The following is a 17427-nucleotide window of genomic DNA, read 5'->3' as shown; positions in this document are numbered from 1 at the left end:
ATGTAGTCTACTTTAGATCCTGCATGCAGACCATAGGCCTCACCTAAAGAGGCTCTGCCTACCAATGATTATTAATGTTCCTCTCTGTCGATATTCTGTGCTTTTGATTGCCTGTGTTTTGTAATACAAAAATAACCAAGGTATTAGAATCATTTATGATTCAAAATAGAGCATTAGTTTTATTATATATGGAAAACGGATCCTTAAACTTCATAATGGGATCCAATTATTTTATATTTGCTTGTGTTATATACTATTATTTTATTGCAGGATAATGTCCAATTATGGAAATGACTCCAAAGAGACATGATTTTTCTGGCTTAATGTGTAATTGCTTATTGAGTATTTTTCTCATTATGGTGATTTTTCTTCCATTTGAATTGGACTTATAAAGAAACTTAAGTTTTTATAAATTGATTATTATGTGGTTAGAGAACTTGACTGTTGATAGCAAGAGCTCACTCTGTGGAAGACATTGTGTTCAGGATTGAAGTAAGAGCAAAGATTTAAAGAGATCATTCCTCAAAAGCAATTGTGTATATTAAAATACAAAGTTCTATTATTCAAATACAGAAGTATTTAGTATTTTTAGAGTAAAATGTAATTTATTATTGGTTATACAATAGAAGTCGTTTACTGTGTGTTAATCCCCTGCAACCATTAAGTATAGAAGAGCAGTTCATCAGAGGGGCTGGTTAGCAGGGGTGGTGGTGACTAGATCCAGTTAACAAGGTGCTTTGACTAACACAGTACTAGGAAAGGTAGGGCTAAGCGTAACTCTGTGTATGAAGAGGAAAAAGCAGTGAATGTGAGGGTGATAAAACAGATGGAGGCTCTGATTCTGAGCTTTTATGGTGGCAACAACCCAGCCAGAATTGGGCTGGGAAGGACTAAGTTTGATTTTAGTCGTGTTGAGCTGGAGTTCCTGAAGGGACAGCCAGCCAGGTGGATGGAGTTATCAGGCAGTTAAAGAGGAAACAAATGTCGTTTGCCTTCTGCCGTTCTCTTTAGAAAACGTCTCTGAAGATGAAGCTCATGATTATGGGAAGGTTAGGTCACATGACAGTGCACGTCCCAAGCCTCTAATTAGTTGTCTGAGAACATGTGCTTCCCAGAATTACCATGGGTGACTTCCTGCAGCTCTACCCAAGGATATGTAAAGTACCCCAATGCTATTTCCAGAGGCTGCTGTACGGCAGGGGTGCTGTGAAAGGCACCTCCAGCAGATGGCTGGGTTCTCAGAGACTTGTGTCCTCACTAGCCCCACACTGTTCCCTACACCCTAGAGACAGGTAGCTCCAAAGTTTGCATTTGAATGTTTTTCCTATTTGATGTTAAATTAAGGATAATGAAATGGAATAATGAAAGAGTGGCAAAGGAGTTGGAGGAAGAGATTTTATTTTCCCACCAAGTAATTATTACACAGACTGTTGGTAGGAAATCAGTTGGCAGACTCTTCCTTACAGAGGGAACATGCAGCACTTCCCTACTCCCTCCTTAACATCTCTTTAAACTACAACCATCGTGGCTGGAAAATCAGATGTATTTCTTCCGTTTGTAAATATTATTGTATACATAGTCATTTGGCATAGAGATCCTTAGTTATGACTAAGGTATAGCAGATATCATAATTTCTGCAAATCAAAGAGTGTGCATTAACCCAGGGGTGAGACATTGTAGAAGACGGAGATCTGAAGGTAGAGGAAAATTTAAAAATGGTATTCTTCCAAGGTGTATATTACCACCATCTTGTTCAGGAACGCTGGAATCTCAGAAGCCATCTAGTCCTGCTGCCTTCCCAAAATTCTTATGATGGTCATTGAGCCTTTTCTTCTTTACTTTCAGTAAAGAACAGCTTATTACTCTGTAAGGCAGCCCATTTGTTTCACATTGAAATGTTCTTCTATAGTCCTGGCCCTGTCCATGATGCCATTCATAATAAATCTCTTTCCTCTTCTTCTTCCTTAACCTCCGTAGTCCTTCAAGGGCATTGTTTACATCAAGACCATGTCACTTCCTGTGCTACATATTGAGTGATCTCATGATCCACGTGGAACTCAGATGGGAAAGACCACAATCAGTTCACTATTGCTGGCTTTCATTCACTACTGGGGGTAGCTCCTGACCCCGAAGGACACCCTCCATGCATCACCATGAACAGCATACATGCTAGTAGAGAACCCACTCTAGGAGGCACAAAGGGAGTAGTTTCCATGGAGAAGGGGTGTTGGAGGTGGGACATAGAAGGATGAACCACCTTACGGATGCATCTCATTGGTGGGCCTTGCTTGCCAAGGCTCCTAAACACTCTAGCAGCACCACGAGACTGCTTTACAAACTGGAATGTGTATGTGGATAGGGTCCACCAGCTCCTGGCTGATGCTCCTCATGCTGATGCTGACATGCACACCACACTTGGAATAGTGAGGTTGCAACATACATTGGAATCACACTGAGAGGTGATGAACACTTTGGGACCAGAAAGGTCAAAACTTACTTAGAGAAACTGTCAAAGTCCTCTTCTTCTTGTCTCACCTTTAACTAAGGAATCACAGACTCTGTGATAGCAGAAAGGAAAGAGTACTCATAGGTTGATTCTAGAGGCTTCTGCGGTGCTCACACATAAGCTAGTCAGACAGATTGCAGAGGCTTGGCAGTGCCCAGGGTCCATGGACCATGGCAGGTTGTGTGAACAGATTGGTGCAGAGTTGTCATCTGTCTTCAGGGGTACAGACAAGCACGTCTGAATGCTGACAGAGCATGCAATGCCAAAACAGGGTGGATATTTCCCAAGGCAGGGCCCACATCTCACAGTGAACTGTTGAGAACAGGACAGGAGCAATGTCGAGAAAACACTGATTGCTTTTAGAATATTTGATGAAGCGCTGAAGGAATTGCTTCCTCCTGTACTGCACTCCAGGTGACAGCTGTGAGAACTTGGCAGAAAACTGACTGAGATCACCAATAGCGCTGTGGGAATGAAGCACTCGCATCTCCCGCAGTTACACTGGCATAGAATGAGTGCAGTGTCAGAGAAATCATCCTTCCTGGGTGTCTGGAGTTCCTTCCAGAACAGAACAGAAAGAAAGACGTAGTCACTAAGCGACATAGCACGGATGTTCTTCCTCCTATGGTGATTTGGGACCTTCCTTTTGACACCTGGACCCTAACGAGAGGGTTCTTGAGGTAAAAGTGAGAAGTGAGGGAGAAGCACCTCTTCTATTTTAGAGGGATAAAGTGTTCCCATCCACACCGGCTCCAGATGAGTGAGAAAGTGAGCTGGTGCTGACTGAAACTATGTCAGTGAAGTTCAGTGGGCACAACCTGCGGAATGTTAAGAAGAAACTTGGCAGTGGGGAGTATTAGTGTGGCAGGTCAGAGAGCTGAAGAAAAGCTGAGGACAAACTCAAAAGACAGGAATTCTTGCATTTTCTCATTGCCTCTTTTGTACATGAGCATCAGTGGTTATCCAAGATGTGTCCCAAACCAGGTAAAACAGCATCACAGTACTGTACTGCAGTACAGGAAGGTAGGTGACTGACAGCATTTAAATACAATAGCTCTTTGCTGCAGCTGGCTTTACTTTTTCCCTTGAGGAAATCACCTTAGGTGAAGCTCAAAGTGTTCAAATGAGGGTGTAACCTAGAGCCAATTGTTTCCCAACTGTAATGGGCATTTACTGACTTTCTGGAGTGTGAAAATTATTAGCTAGATGCTTTATTGAAAAAAGTTTGTTTCACCGCCTTGTATTATCACAAATGTGTTGATACAAAAGTGACAGGTTACAAATTCAAGAAAAAATATTTATTACATTAGCAGGCAAAATAACAAGGGCAACATTTCACCAAAAAATTTTTGCCTCAGAAGGTGACCCAAGTCAGATTAGCCTCATGATCATTGTCCCTTTGAGCTGTGCACAGCAAACCCTCAGGTGAATAACGCCAAAAGTTGGAGAGGGCGGCAGGCTAGTGAGGAAGGCGTCCAGTCTATAAATACACCCCATCTGCAGGCTTGACAGCTTGTGATTCCCCGTTTGTCCTTAGCAGTGACAATCCTGGCTGCCTTGGTGCTCACTTGATCTTCAGGTGAAAAGTGGGATGATTAGATACTAAGAAGCCTGTCTTTCTCTTTTTTTAAACCAAACATCTAAAATTATAATTCATTTTCAGTGCCTCAGTGCCCTGCTTCTTGGAAAATATTCAAAGTAAGCAGAAGGTTCTCCGTGTTCTCTCCCAGTGTAAGGAATGTTTGCTTTTATGGCAATGATGGCCTTGTCCTCAGACTTGTCCTTCGCAGTAGATGCACCACACTGCACCCAGCTACAGACCTGTCTGGCTGGAAACCCATTGAAGCCTTTCTTTGTGAGGACAATCCTGCACTGCTGTGTAGACACCTGAGTGCCTTCTTTGGTGTTGAGGATACGCTGCTTTTAAGGATGGTTGTGCTAGGAGTGTAAGTGTGTATGGCCCATATTGGCACGTGAGTTCTTAATCATCAGCCAGACACACCAGACAGCCCAGGACAGCTCAGACCCATGAAGGGGAGGAGGCACTGGGGATGGAAACCAAGCAACAGGTGATTTTTGTCCACAGAAGCCAAGTGATCAATTTGGAGGCTAGCAGGAGGACACAAGCAAAAAAAAAAAATGGGGGTATATCTTTGTGGCCAAAACACAAAAGCAAGGTCTTTCTCTGAAACTGGTATTTGCCATTTTTCCATTTTCCTGAGTCATTGGAGATTTCCTCCTCCATCAGAGCTCTGCACCTCCCACCGCAAGATTGTGTTATTTTGACCAAGGACTGATCTCCTAGTGGGTAAAGTGGGAATGTGTTTCGATAAAAGTGCCTTACCATCAGTAACTCAGAATCAGTAAAATATAAGATAGCATCATTAGCTCTGATTGTCTAATCTTAGCTCTAAACCATACAAAAATAAAAACTGAAATTTCAATCCATGAGTTTCCAGACTGCCGGTTCTGTAGTGTTTTGCTCTGTGCTGCATTCTACATCTACCATCAGCTCCTAGAACACAGGTTTTTCCTCTTTTCATCTTTGTTTCCTCAGGGGCTAGCACAATACTGCCTGTATGAAGTAACTTAATACTAATTAGCCTTTTCCTCATGTGATGTGAAAAACACAAGGATTATATGTGATCTTGACATTGTTGGCTATAAACATGTTTGAGGCTCCCAGCCTCACCCATAGATGTATCGAAGTGGTTTTTTTCTCATCCTGATTTTGATCCTTCACTGTTCTTATTTGCTGGAGTCTGCAAAAGAAATAAGATGTTTGCACACCCTAGTTGACCACTGGGGCTCTTCTTTCCATAGACTGGAGTTGTTAGAGGGCCTCCATCTCCACATACACTGTCCTTGGAGGCAGACTTTCAGTCCTGAGGCACCGGGAACATGGGCATGTACATGAAAATGAGGGCTTTTTTGGGTGTAGGGCTTAGGCAGAGGAAGCCTGACACAAGTTTAAGTACCCTAAACTGCCATGTGTTGCTTTTCCTCCCATCCCTAGCAGATCATCAGGTCCTGGGTTAACCAGATGAACCAGATGATAGCCACAGCGCCCTCTCATGGGCTGGACTCCACACAGCCTTCCCAATGGGCTGCTGATGTTTTGGCAGATGCCCTGGCTGTTTTTTCCTACTTAGGATTTTGCTTTTAATGGGTACCCTGAAGGCCCTCAGAGGTTTGTGATGCAGACTGCAGCCCAGAGCTTAGCCTCCCAGATGGTAATTAATGTTTACACAACAGGATAAGCACAAAATGGAATCTCTTTGAGCCCTGCCAAGCACCCATCACTCCCCTGATCTTCCACTCTCGCCGTTTGAAAATTAATTTGGCTTAAACAAACAGAGGGTTTTCCTCAATTTATTTGTACAGTTTCAGTGACTAAAAAGAAGAGCCGCAAGGCTGAATGTGATCCTTCCATTCGCTCAAACAGTTGAGTCTGCTAATGGAACAAAGTGGTCTCTGTTTAATGATTTGAAACTGGAAAGGAGTAGGAAAAGACAAGAACTGTGTGTTCCTGAAGATGGACACTTGCCTGTAAAACAGCCAGTGCAGTAGAGATTTGGAGATAAAAGATTTGGGGGCCGTTAAAAGTATTGCTAAATTAATTCAATAGTGCAGTTTCTGCTTTAATCAATATATCCAAAATATGCAGCTTTTACTTAAAAAACAGTTTTGTTTAAAGAAACAGAAGAGAGCCGGGGATTCAGCTCAGTGGTTCCGGCACCTGCCTCTCAAGCGCAAGGTCCCAAGTTCGATCCCCGGTACCCTAAAAAAAGAACTAGAATAGACAAGTGCAGGGGTTTAAACAGTGAGTGTTGCTGGTAGATTGAAATAATTGCATGGGAATGGAATGCTTCCGTATGTGTCTGTGTTGTTCAGTGTTGAACAGATCAGTTTAATGATGGCCCCACTTTAAAGTCTGGATTCAATTCTCAGTGTGATGAGGTCTTGGTGGCTCTGTCATTTGGACCAACAAGTAGAGAAGTTAATTAGAAGAGGGAGTAATGTAAAAACAGGACATATCTATTGCTTGATATGAATCAGACATTCTGAGAGATAAAGATGGGTGGGTGGTGGCTGGATGGATAGATGGATACCGTGCTTAATGACTAATGTCCCTCATGGTTTCCTTAATGTCTGTAAGACTGGCTCAGGTTTGCTACAGTGATGACTTTGTAGTGAGGTAGCCCTATTAGGACTGTTAAAAAGGTATGAAGACGTGTAGAGAACAAAAGCACAAGCTTGACACAGTGGTGCATGCTTAGAATCCCAGCACTCTGGGAGGCTGAGGCTAGAGAATCTGAAGTTCAAGCCCAGCCTCGGTAACTTAGCAACTGAGGGCTGCAGATGTAGCTCAGTGTTAAGGCCCTGGGTTTAATTCCCATTACACACAGACACAGGTACACACACACACACACACACACACACACACACACAGAAACTGTGCCTGGAGAGAGTTCTTGTTTCTCCTCTCCCTTCATCACCAGTGTTGGCCATTTCCTTTCTGTTCACATTTGCCCAGTGAGAGGCAGTCAGAAATGACAAAGGTAATTGCACACCTGTTCTCTTTAATCCTGAGAGGCCCATATCATTTAGCCTCTTGAGTTGCTTTGTGTTTGGTTGGTTGGTTGTGTGGTTGTTTTTGTTTTTTTAATCCAATAGGTGACATAATTTGGAAAGAATGAACAGTCAGTTCTTTTGTTGGTAGAGGTGCGTTCATTATCCTCAAAGAAGCTCATTTTAAAATATAAAATGCCAGTTTTTCTTTTACAGTAATGATACATATTCATCATAGAAAATTTGTGAAGTTAATGAAATTTAAAATATAAAATTTAAAGCCAATGTTTATTTGTGGGCGTTGGAATTCTGATTAACATTTGATGTATATTTTTCCCATCAGTGCATAGATGTATACATTCACACAGATAATTTTCCGTATGGAGACCATACTGATAATAGCGTGCTTTCCTGTATTCAGGAGTAATTTTGTCTGGGATATTATCCAGACATTCAATATTTTCCTTAAATAATCTTGAGAGCACTGTCCACTTACGATGTGCTAAACATTTTACATGAAGTAAGTCATTACCATACAACCCTTTGAAGTAGTTACTGCATTTGTGCCACTTATTGCCTGCATTTGTGAAGTATTTGCTGCATTTGTATGGTGCACATTGTACAGATTCATGGGTTTCACTGTCACCTCTACATGCATGCACACACGGTGCCTAGATAATGTCCACTTTCCCTTTGGCCCGCTCTTGCCCTCTCTTCGCTCCTCCCTCCTCCTAGTACCCTTGGGCAATAAGCTGTTGGACTTGGAAAAGCATTGTATCTCATCCTGAGGATGTAACACCTCAAACCTGTACCCACCAGAGCCAATGCTCTTTTTTTTTTTGTACCGGGGATTGAACTCAGGACCTCGCGCTTGCCATGCTGTACCACTGAGCTAAATCCCTGGCCCACCAATAATCATTTTGTACAATATAATAAGTATTTTATTAGGGGATTATTAGGGGATTTTAGGCCGAGGATTTAGCTCAGTGGTTTCACTGCCTGCTGCGCAAGCGCAAGGACCCAAGTTTGATCCCTGGTACCAAAAACAAAAAAGCAAAACAACAACAAAAAAAGTATTTTATAGCACACTGTTTTTACTTTCTGGAATGAAAGATATAGTTAATGCACCGTTATACATACAATTTTTCTTTTTTGGTACCGGGGATCGAATGCGGGACCTTGTGCTTGTGAGGCAGGCGGCAGAACCACTGAGTGAAATCCCCAACTACAATTTTAAAATGTATATAAAGCCCTAATGAAATGCAAAGGAGAAGAGTGGACAGTCAGAATAATAATGCAGTGTGCTTTTAAGTACATAAATGTTTGCATACAGTAGGAGCCGATAGAAAGGTTCTATACAAGGACACCTAAATATGGCCTCTACAGATGCAGACTCATCTAAACACCTAATTTTAGCCATTCAGATACCAGGAGCCACCTTGTTATTGATGTCATGGTTTTTCCCAAATAGGGAGTGATTCCTGGCTAAGTCTCAGATATAGCAAAGGACAGTGGTTGCATTCCTGGAAAGTCCGGTGTATGCAAAAAAATTACTGTGTTTATGTGCAAAAATAGAGGTCGGTTCTAGGTATTTTAGGACCTACTGAGATTTAGAAAGTAAATTGAGATATTGGGAGATGTTGTTGTATGGGGTTGTTGTGCACATTGTAGTATATCTAGTATCCTTTACAGCCAACAGTGTCTTCTAGTTGTTGTAATAGCCAAATGCACTCCCGCAAATTTCTAAAACTTGCCCAAGGAGGGTTATCCTCTGATGAGAATCACCTCTTACATGATTTTGACGTCTCTCTCCCCCATATATATATATATATATATATATATATATATATATATATATATGGAATATATTTAATACATTTATGAAAGTTTACAGAAATGTATAATTTCTATAATTTTTTGTTAGATTATTTCAGGTATTATGATTTTTCTTTCTTTCTTTGTGTGTGTGTATGTGTGCGAGTGCTAGGGACAGAACCCAGGGCCTTGGGCCTTGAGCATGCCAGGCAAATGCTCTACCATTGAGCTCCATCCCCAGCTGATTGTCAGTATTGTATAGCAAAGCTAGTGTAGTTTATGTTCTTTCTTTATTTGAGTACCTTACTTAGCTCTCGTACAGCTCTAGTAAATTTTTCAACTGGCTTTTTTTGTTTTCCAGCTAGATAATCATGTCTTTTTTGCAAATAATAGCTTTGCCTTTTCCTTTTATTGAATAATGTTTGCTGTTTTCAATGTAAATAATAGGAATAATTGTTTTCAGAGATTTAGTAAACAGTGCCTACTACACAGGTACCTTTTTTGAGGTTGAGGCAAAACTGTAGATTATTTAGTTCTTTGACGGTGTATTTTATAGTTGTGGTTGATTTTAGTCAGTTTCGATAATTCATATTTTCTCATAATATCCATGTTATTAATGTTTTACATTTCCTTATTTTTTATGCATTTACACAGAACTAGCTCTCTCATCATGCTCCAGCCCAGTGATGGCGAACCTTTCAGCTTTCAGTGACAACAAATAGCCCACTGCGACATGTGTGCTGTAGCTTCACCACCACTAGGCGTTCTCCTTCCCAAGACCCCAAAAGGGTTCCCACTGTTAGTGGCTTCTTGAATATTCTTCCAGAGCATCTTTTGGCATAAGTAAAAGTGAATACATATATTATTTTCCTCCATTTTTCACAAAAGGAGGTAGTATATGCTATACACTGTACATACAACATTCATTTTTATAGTTTCCGTTGTCTGAAAGTACCAAATGTATTTGACTATTCCCCTAGTGATCTCACTTGGATTATTTCCAAACTTGCAGTTCAAACCAAGGTGTTATTTCCTTGTGTCTGTAGAGTGAATCTTTACACACCAGGGCAAAGGAACTCCATTTAATTTTGTTTTCTTTGCTAAATGTTGCCAAATTGCCCTCCAGAGGTTGTATCTAGGATTTACTTTCTACTGGTAAAATACAAAATAGGTCTCATTTTCCCAAGGAATCTCTATCAAAATCAAGTAAACTTTTCTTAATCTGGCTCAGATTTTTTAAAAAAATGTATTGAGTCATTTATTGATTTGTATTTTACATGGAGTAAATTCACCCTCTTTATGTTACAATGTGTAGTATATTTTTTCATAATCACAAGATGAAACGCTTTTAAGCCCAGAAAATGTAATGAATACAGTGTTTAAATACAGCCACTCGTTTGCACATTATCTTTCTAGCTCAGCAGATTTCATCTTTGCCAAATTCAGAGTACATGGAGTAATACTGAGTGACTTTTAAAAAATGTCTTTCTGCAAATTTTAGAGAAGCACAGTAAGACAAACTGTCAAGGTGGAAAACCTACACTGGGGAGATATATTTATTGAATAATTGAAAGGAAGAGAAAATGCATTACCGAGTAGCCTCAAAGATGCATGATGCCTAATTTGTGCCTAAAGACATGTTGTGTGACATTCTCAGTGGTCCTCAGCCCTATCCCTTCCTTGCTTGTATTATAGGTCGCAGTCCCAGGGCCCTGATGGATTGGTGGCTGTGTTCCATGTTAGCTGAAGCCCAGTGTGCCAGCAATTCTTCATAGCCTTTCTTCCTAACACTGCTGTCTGCTGTGCTTACATATTTTAACTGAGTCCTGCATTTGGCATTAATTAATTTGCTTTAGGATTTTTGCTTTCTAGGGATGGAGCAGTGTAGATTGGAGAAAAGGTGCTTGGTGGGGACAGAATTAGAACTAGAACTCCAGATCTCTGGGATATCAGCCAGCCAGCTGACTCCCAGCAAGCAAGTTCTTTCACTTTCACTTCTCTGTGCTCATTCCCCACCTCGTGGGAGAAGGATGGCTAAAATCCCTGCTGCTCAAAGTATAGACCAAGGATCCACAGTGCAGTGGAGCCCCGTCCTAAGACTCTTGGATCCAGACCCTCATTTCTGTGAGATCGTCACATGAAAGTACAAATCAAAAGTTGAGCCTTCTGGTCATGTTTCAAAATTCCATGCTTCTAAGTTCCTTCAGTCTTTTACCACTGGTCCGATAGGGAGTTGCAAGGTTCACTAGTGAGCTTTGGTTTTCCCTATGTCCCCTGTTGCTTGTCACTGATGGCAGTAACTGTTGTAATCTGAATACCTCTCCATGTGTTTTAGGTGTGTTCAGGTTGGGATTGAGATGACGGGGCCGAGGAGGAGACCAGAAAGCCAGCTCTGATAGCCTTTGCAGAGCCTTGGGAAGCAAGGCCATGTGTGTGGGGTAGGCCGCCTGCACTTGAGCTGCCTTGTCCTCACTCTACAGGCTCATTAAAGAACAAGGAGACAGACGAGTCAGGCTACATGTGTGGATCCTGGCCTGTGTGTTTCGAATGTGCTTTATAATGAGCAGAAATGAATTTAAACAGTGTCCTTCCACAAAGGAAGTCTTTTTTTTCATGGAGGGAGAAGCTGTAATTGAACATTAAATTTTGGAGGGAATTTGAATATAAACGTCAGCAAAATAGAAAAGATTGATTGATTTCTTACTACTTGGTCCAGAAAGAAGAGACCAAGGGCACAAAAGGATGAAAATGTGTTCCTGCCATTGTCAAGCGTAATAGCCCTAAATTAGCTGTCGATGTAGGAAGAATCCCCCTTCCCGCGCACAGACCTCTTCTCCAGTGAATCCCTCTTCTAATTTTGTGTTGTCAGGGTTTCTGCATTGTTGCTGCTTTCTGTCCCAGACCTGAATCATAGACCTGAGTATGTGAAGCATGCAGTTTTCAGTGTGTACTATAATGGCTTCAGTGTATCATAGCGTAGATTTTTGTGAAAGAAAAATGCAGGAGATTTGTAAAGGATGGGAGAAAAAGCATGAGCAAACCCAGACCCTCGGCTCTGGTATCTGCAGAGAGAGGGTCTCCTCTGCCACCTAGGACACAGCACAGGCGGCCGGGCTCTGCCAGGACATCCAGGAGCTCATACCACCTTTGAGCACTGAAATTAGAAACTAGGGTTTTGAGAACCCTTAAAATGTAAGCTTTTATCATAACCAAAAATCTTCCTTAAATGGTTCTTAAAACTCCGTTGGACAGAAATATGCATGAACAGGATGACATAAGTCCAGGGTCACTTGACACCAGGCCTCGTGGGCTGCTGGGTACCTGGAACAAGTCGAGGAGGCAGCTGTCTTGCCATCCTGTTGGCATTATTTCCATGCTGCTCGCTGAGACTTGAAGTTAGCCGAGTTGATGTGCGCCAGAAATGTGCTTTGCTTGTAAACCCAGGGCTAGTTTCTGCTTTTATGTGTGTTGCCAGTTTGAACTGTTTTACCAAAAGAACACAGCAAATAATGGATTACTTTGATGCAAATTCCAGGGAAGAAAAATGTACATTGTATACTTGTGCCCAGACAGAAATAAACACAGCATGAATGTCACATATTTTCCACACTGCTATAGGGAGATAGGAAGAGAAGTTTATGCCCAGTGTAGTTCATTGAGGAATGCCTGAAAGATACCCTGGTGTCAGAGAATACTGTAAGTTACACTGTTCTTATTGCTAAACTGTGTAGTAATAAAGAAAAAGATGTATCTTTTTAGGAGAAAAATATAGCAAAGGTGGTTTTCTTCCAGATGCATACAAAAACACCCACCGCTCATTGGGGCTATTCCTTTATATTCAGCTCCATATTGGTCTTTCATTATTCTGTTTGAGAACTGTATGGAATTTGGGTTATGGGGTAATCAAAGACACCCTTATACTAGATGTGACATTTGGCTCTTTCAACCTTAGCAGTAAGTGTACTAGTAGCTTTTAAATTCATATAACAGCTTCTGTTTTCTATATTTTTTCATAATTGAAGAAGTTTGTTTAAATTTTCTATCCCATTTTAACCTCAGCATGCAGTATCTGTACCCCTTGATCTTGGTGGATGGGGCCCCCCACATGGCCAGAGGGGACCCCCTTAAAAGACCTGGGAAATTTGGTTGACAGTAACTATGATTCACATCCCCCTCGGCACCCTTGATCTCAGATATGGCTAAGATGGCTGGCAGGAATAAGGGGCTTGCCTTTTGACTGGAAATGTAGCACTTCTAAACCAAAAAATTATTTCTCTAAATGTCAAGTGTGTCTTTCTGGCCGAAATGCAAAGTGGAAGGCGAAAGAAAGCCAAGAAAACATCTGTGTCTTGTTAAATAGCGTTGCTTCATTTATACATTCAAGAACTGTTTGTTTTAAAAGGGAAAACTCTACTTGTTGGCTATTGTTTCTTCGTTGTGCTCCATAAAAGTCTCCGTGGAGATTAAGGGAAACATGCATTTTGGGACTCGTGGTGGCCTAGGCTGTCCTCTCTCCTGCCAGGGACAAAGGCTGCTGTCCATCTTTCCTGCCTGGTCTCCCATCGTCCCTATTCACAGGAGCCCTAACCGTATGGCCCGCAGGAGCAGAGGACAGGGCAGGGCCTTGGACGGTGCTTCCCCCTCACTCCACACTCGTGTGTCATTCATTGCCTGTGGTTTTGTCTTTGCTCTCCCCATACAGATCCGGAGTTAGGTGTTGGCACGCTGCCCGAACATGACAGCCAGGATGCAGGGCCGATTGTCCCCAAGATATCGGGTCTAGAGAGGAGCCAGGAGAAGAGCCAGGACTGTTGCAAAGAGCCTATCTTTGAGCCCGTGGCGCTTAAAGACCCCTGTCCTCAGATCCCACCTCCGCTCCCCCAGCCCCCAGCGGAGCCCCAGCTCCGAGCTCCGTCTCCGGACCCTGACTTGGTGCAGCGGGCAGAGGCCCCAGCCCAGCCGCCCCCTCCGAGTACTCAGCCACCACAGGGACCCCCGGAGGCCCAGCTGCAGCCAGCCCCACAGCCTCAGGTGCAGCGGCCGCCCCGGCCACAGTCCCCCACCCAGCTGCTTCACCAGGGCCTCCCGTCCGTGCAGCCCCACCCCTCGTCCCAGAGCCTCTCCCAGCCGCTGTCCGCCTACAACAGTAGCAGCCTGAGCCTCAACAGTCTCAGGTGAGCCCACTGCAGTTCTGCCCGACCCCTGGGGATGGGGCGCCTCCTGGAGGCTGGTGCTGCCTTGTGAAGGCTTGGCCTCATTCTGTCTGTGAGGCCCAAAGACCAGGAGAGGGCTGTGGGTTGAGACTCAGTCTCCTGGGAAAGGCCACGCTGGGATGGCCAGTGAGGAAGGAAGGCGGGAGGGGAGGTCTAAGAAACAGTTCCAGGCCTGTGCCCAGAGCCTGCCAGCAGTGCTGAGAAGGGGCAGAGGCTCTCAGGAGGGAGGCCTTTTGCCTCCGAGGGCGCAACTCTGAAGAACAGCTGTGTCTCTGCAACTCCGGAAGGCTGGCACCAGGGACTGTTCTGGTTTGAGGGTTTTTTCCATTAGGATTTGCCTGTTCCTCTGTGGGCCAAAGAGGTAGAGAAGAAAGTAGTGGTGGAGAGGAAGAAAGGCCAACATGGAGAGCGGGCTCTCTGGTCTTCAGGTTAGGAAGCAGAGTCTAGCAGTGCAGAGAACTGCGAAGGAAAGAGGCAAGAAGGCCAGGATCAGGCCAAGCCCTGGTTGTCCCGGGGGTTACCACTCTAACCCTGCACATCTCCTGAGGCTTTGTGTCTTTGTTATTGTTTTCCTTTCAGAAACCTGGTGACTTTGGTGGCTCAGTGACTTGCTTTTTCCTGTCTGGGACAGGTACAGAGTAGCCTTAGGGAGGCAGGGTTCTTCCCCAAGGGGCCAGGCCATCTCCTGACTCCTGCGCCACTTCTGCCATTCCCATGGCCTCTAGACAAAAGGGTGTTTCTTCACTGATAGGGAAGCAGGCGGACAGGGGGAACTCAGATCCTCGACTCTGCCGCCTTCTAGGAAGCAGGGCTGGTGGAGGAGAGGAAGGAGGGCTGGAGGTGAGTCTGGCTGCAGAAGCCAGAGAGGCCCTGAGGGCCTGGTGGAGTCAGCTGCTGCGCTCCAGGACCCCCAGCATTTCTGGGGCAGCGGTTCCACCAGGCCACCGTAGTAGCAAAGAGAGAGCGTGCAGGAGCAGAGATTTCAGACGGCTGCCGAGTGTTGGGGAGGATCTGGAAAGAGGAAGGACCAAGACAGGGCAGATGAAGCGCATTGGGCAGGGAGAGGGGATCTACTCTGAGAAAGCCAATTGCTCACCTGTTGGTTTTGTTCTTTCCCCTTACTCCCACAGCAGTAGCAGAAGCAGCACTCCAGCGAAGACTCAACCCGCCCCTCCACACATCGCCCACCACCCCTCCGCCTCCCCATTCCCCCTCTCCCTGCCCAGTCACAGCCCCCTGCACAGCTTCACACCCACCCTCCAGCCCCCCGCACACTCACATCACCCCAATATGTTTGCCCCTCCCACTGCTCTGCCTCCTCCACCACCACTGACATCAGGGAGTCTGCAGGTCCCCGGACACCCTGCCGGGAGCACGTACTCAGGTAGGACCCCATGCCGGCTGCACCTTCGCGCCCACTGTGCGTTGCTAAGTGACCCCAGTGCCATTTGTGTTGTCCCTGATGGCTAGACTGTGTCTACGGAGTCTTGTGCTTTCTTGGGTATATTCTCGTAATCGCCCTCCCATCCTCTTTGGCCAGAGGTTCAGCAGCAATACAAATCAACACCCAGACTGACCTGGCCCAACCTGATAAATGGTTGGTGAAAGTCAGGACGCCTTTCCAGCCAAGCTGGCCACTGGGTGGGAAATGCTGTGTGCCTTGCACTCAGCTAGAGCAACAACAGCTTTCCCAGGCCCACGCCTACTTCACTGCAGGACTTTAGGCTGCGTCCTGGTCTAAGAGGGTTGTTTCTGTGGACCCGGGCCTCTGTCTTTTTATTTGGAGAAGGAGATGTACTTTCTGTGACAGTATAGTCCAGAGTTTAAAAAAGAGACCTACTGTTATTGGGGTCCTCTTCCCCTCATCTGTATTAATCAGGCCGATGTCCCAGTGTCAGTCCAGTCCAGCCATGTTATGCCAAACCATGGAGCAGTAACTGACCTTGAAGAGGGCATGAGCACCCAGCCGCATTAACAGCTGCTCATGACTAGTGTGCCCGAGGCCCTTAACCCTTCCAGCAAACCCATGATGTCAGCCATGTTATTGCCTCCAACTTACCGATGGGAAACAGACTCAGAGACAGGACATTTGCCACGCCAAGGGCCAGTCAGCTGGCAGTAACAGGGCTGTTTGGCCTGGAGTCAGCTCACCCTCTCATAGGCTGTCCCCCTTTATCCCAGAGCCTTCCTGGCTCCACCCTCATAGCTCCCCGGCTGCTGTGTCCTCAGCCCAGTATCCCTCCAAATGAAAGCCTTCTGACGTCCTGTTCTGAAGGAAATGTTCTAGGAAAAGTGTCATGGCTCCCTTCTCTTCTTTTCCAGAGCAAGACATCTTGCGCCAGGAACTGAACACACGTTTTTTGGCCTCTCAGAGTGCTGACCGTGGGGCTTCCCTGGGCCCTCCGCCCTACCTGCGGACCGAGTTCCACCAGCACCAGCACCAGCACCAGCACACGCACCAGCACACGCACCAGCACACCTTCACGCCATTCCCCCACGCCATCCCGCCCACCGCCATCATGCCGACGCCAGCACCTCCCATGGTGCGTACCCCAGGCAGAAATGTGAGGATGAGTAGAGCATGGCTCTTTTCTTTCTGCAGCACGCTGGGGTTGGCATGGGCATCGGGGCCGCGGATGGATGGGAGTGCCGCCTCTCTGGGGAGTCTGTGGGCCTTGCCCATCTTTGCTGGAGAGAGGGGAATGTATGTGTCCCACCGCACCACGCTCTGACTTCAGGGGCCTGGCGTGGGAACATTTTTACAGTTGTATCTAGCACTGTGGGTGGATTTTATTCTAGATGACTCCAAAATAGTCACATCCGGTGTTGGTACTTAACCTGTCCAAGTGTTGTTTAGTTTTCTTGGGCAACCCAGGGATTGTTTACCAGTGTACCTGTACCAAGTACCAGCACACATACACTCACAGTATGTATCAGCAGTAAATATCAGCAGTAAAAAGAGAGATGGGGAGAGACCTGTTGGGAGGCCTGGGCAACACTGGATGCCACCTGCTCATTCAGATGTTTTCCCTAAATCTGCTCTGTTAGGGGTTCTGTTGTATTTCATGACAGTGCCCCAGTGCGGCATTGTGCTCTGTGTGCATGTGGTCAGGGACTGATGTGCCCCACCGGGACGGAACTCAGTCTGTAGTGATGAGAGCTACCACTGGCGGTGATATGGTCTTATCTGGCAATGCCCCAGCTACTTACGACTTTCTTTTTCTTTGACTTTTTTTATTACTGGGAATTAAATGTAGAACCTTCTACACGTTAAGACAAGTGCTTTATCACTGAGCTACATCCCTGCCTTTTTTTAAATTT

General features: G+C 45.0%; 1 protein-coding gene across 7 annotated transcripts in view; it reads left to right on the top strand.

Moving 5' to 3' along the window:
- Window positions 1-17427, top strand: part of Auts2 (activator of transcription and developmental regulator AUTS2) — a 1122451-nt gene that overhangs the window by 1081477 nt on the left and 23547 nt on the right. For 4 of the 7 annotated variants that reach the window (XM_087195765.1, XM_087195770.1, XM_087195771.1 and 1 more), the window contains 3 exons: window positions 13596-14067; window positions 15237-15490; window positions 16429-16670. In XM_087195765.1, the coding sequence (XP_087051891.1) occupies window positions 13596-14067; window positions 15237-15490; window positions 16429-16670 (968 nt within the window). The remainder of the gene's footprint in view (window positions 1-13595; window positions 14068-15236; window positions 15491-16428; window positions 16671-17427) is intronic. The other 3 variants (XM_087195769.1, XM_087195767.1, XM_087195768.1) reach the window with 3 other exon arrangements.

Source organism: Heterocephalus glaber, unplaced genomic scaffold, assembly GCF_053883595.1.
Source record: "Heterocephalus glaber isolate CG9 unplaced genomic scaffold, H.glaber_assembly_v1.0 deba00001610, whole genome shotgun sequence".
Lineage (NCBI taxonomy): Eukaryota > Metazoa > Chordata > Mammalia > Rodentia > Bathyergidae > Heterocephalus > Heterocephalus glaber.
The sequence above is the reverse complement of the archived record's forward strand: the minus strand, read 5'-3'. Positions and strand labels throughout refer to the sequence as shown.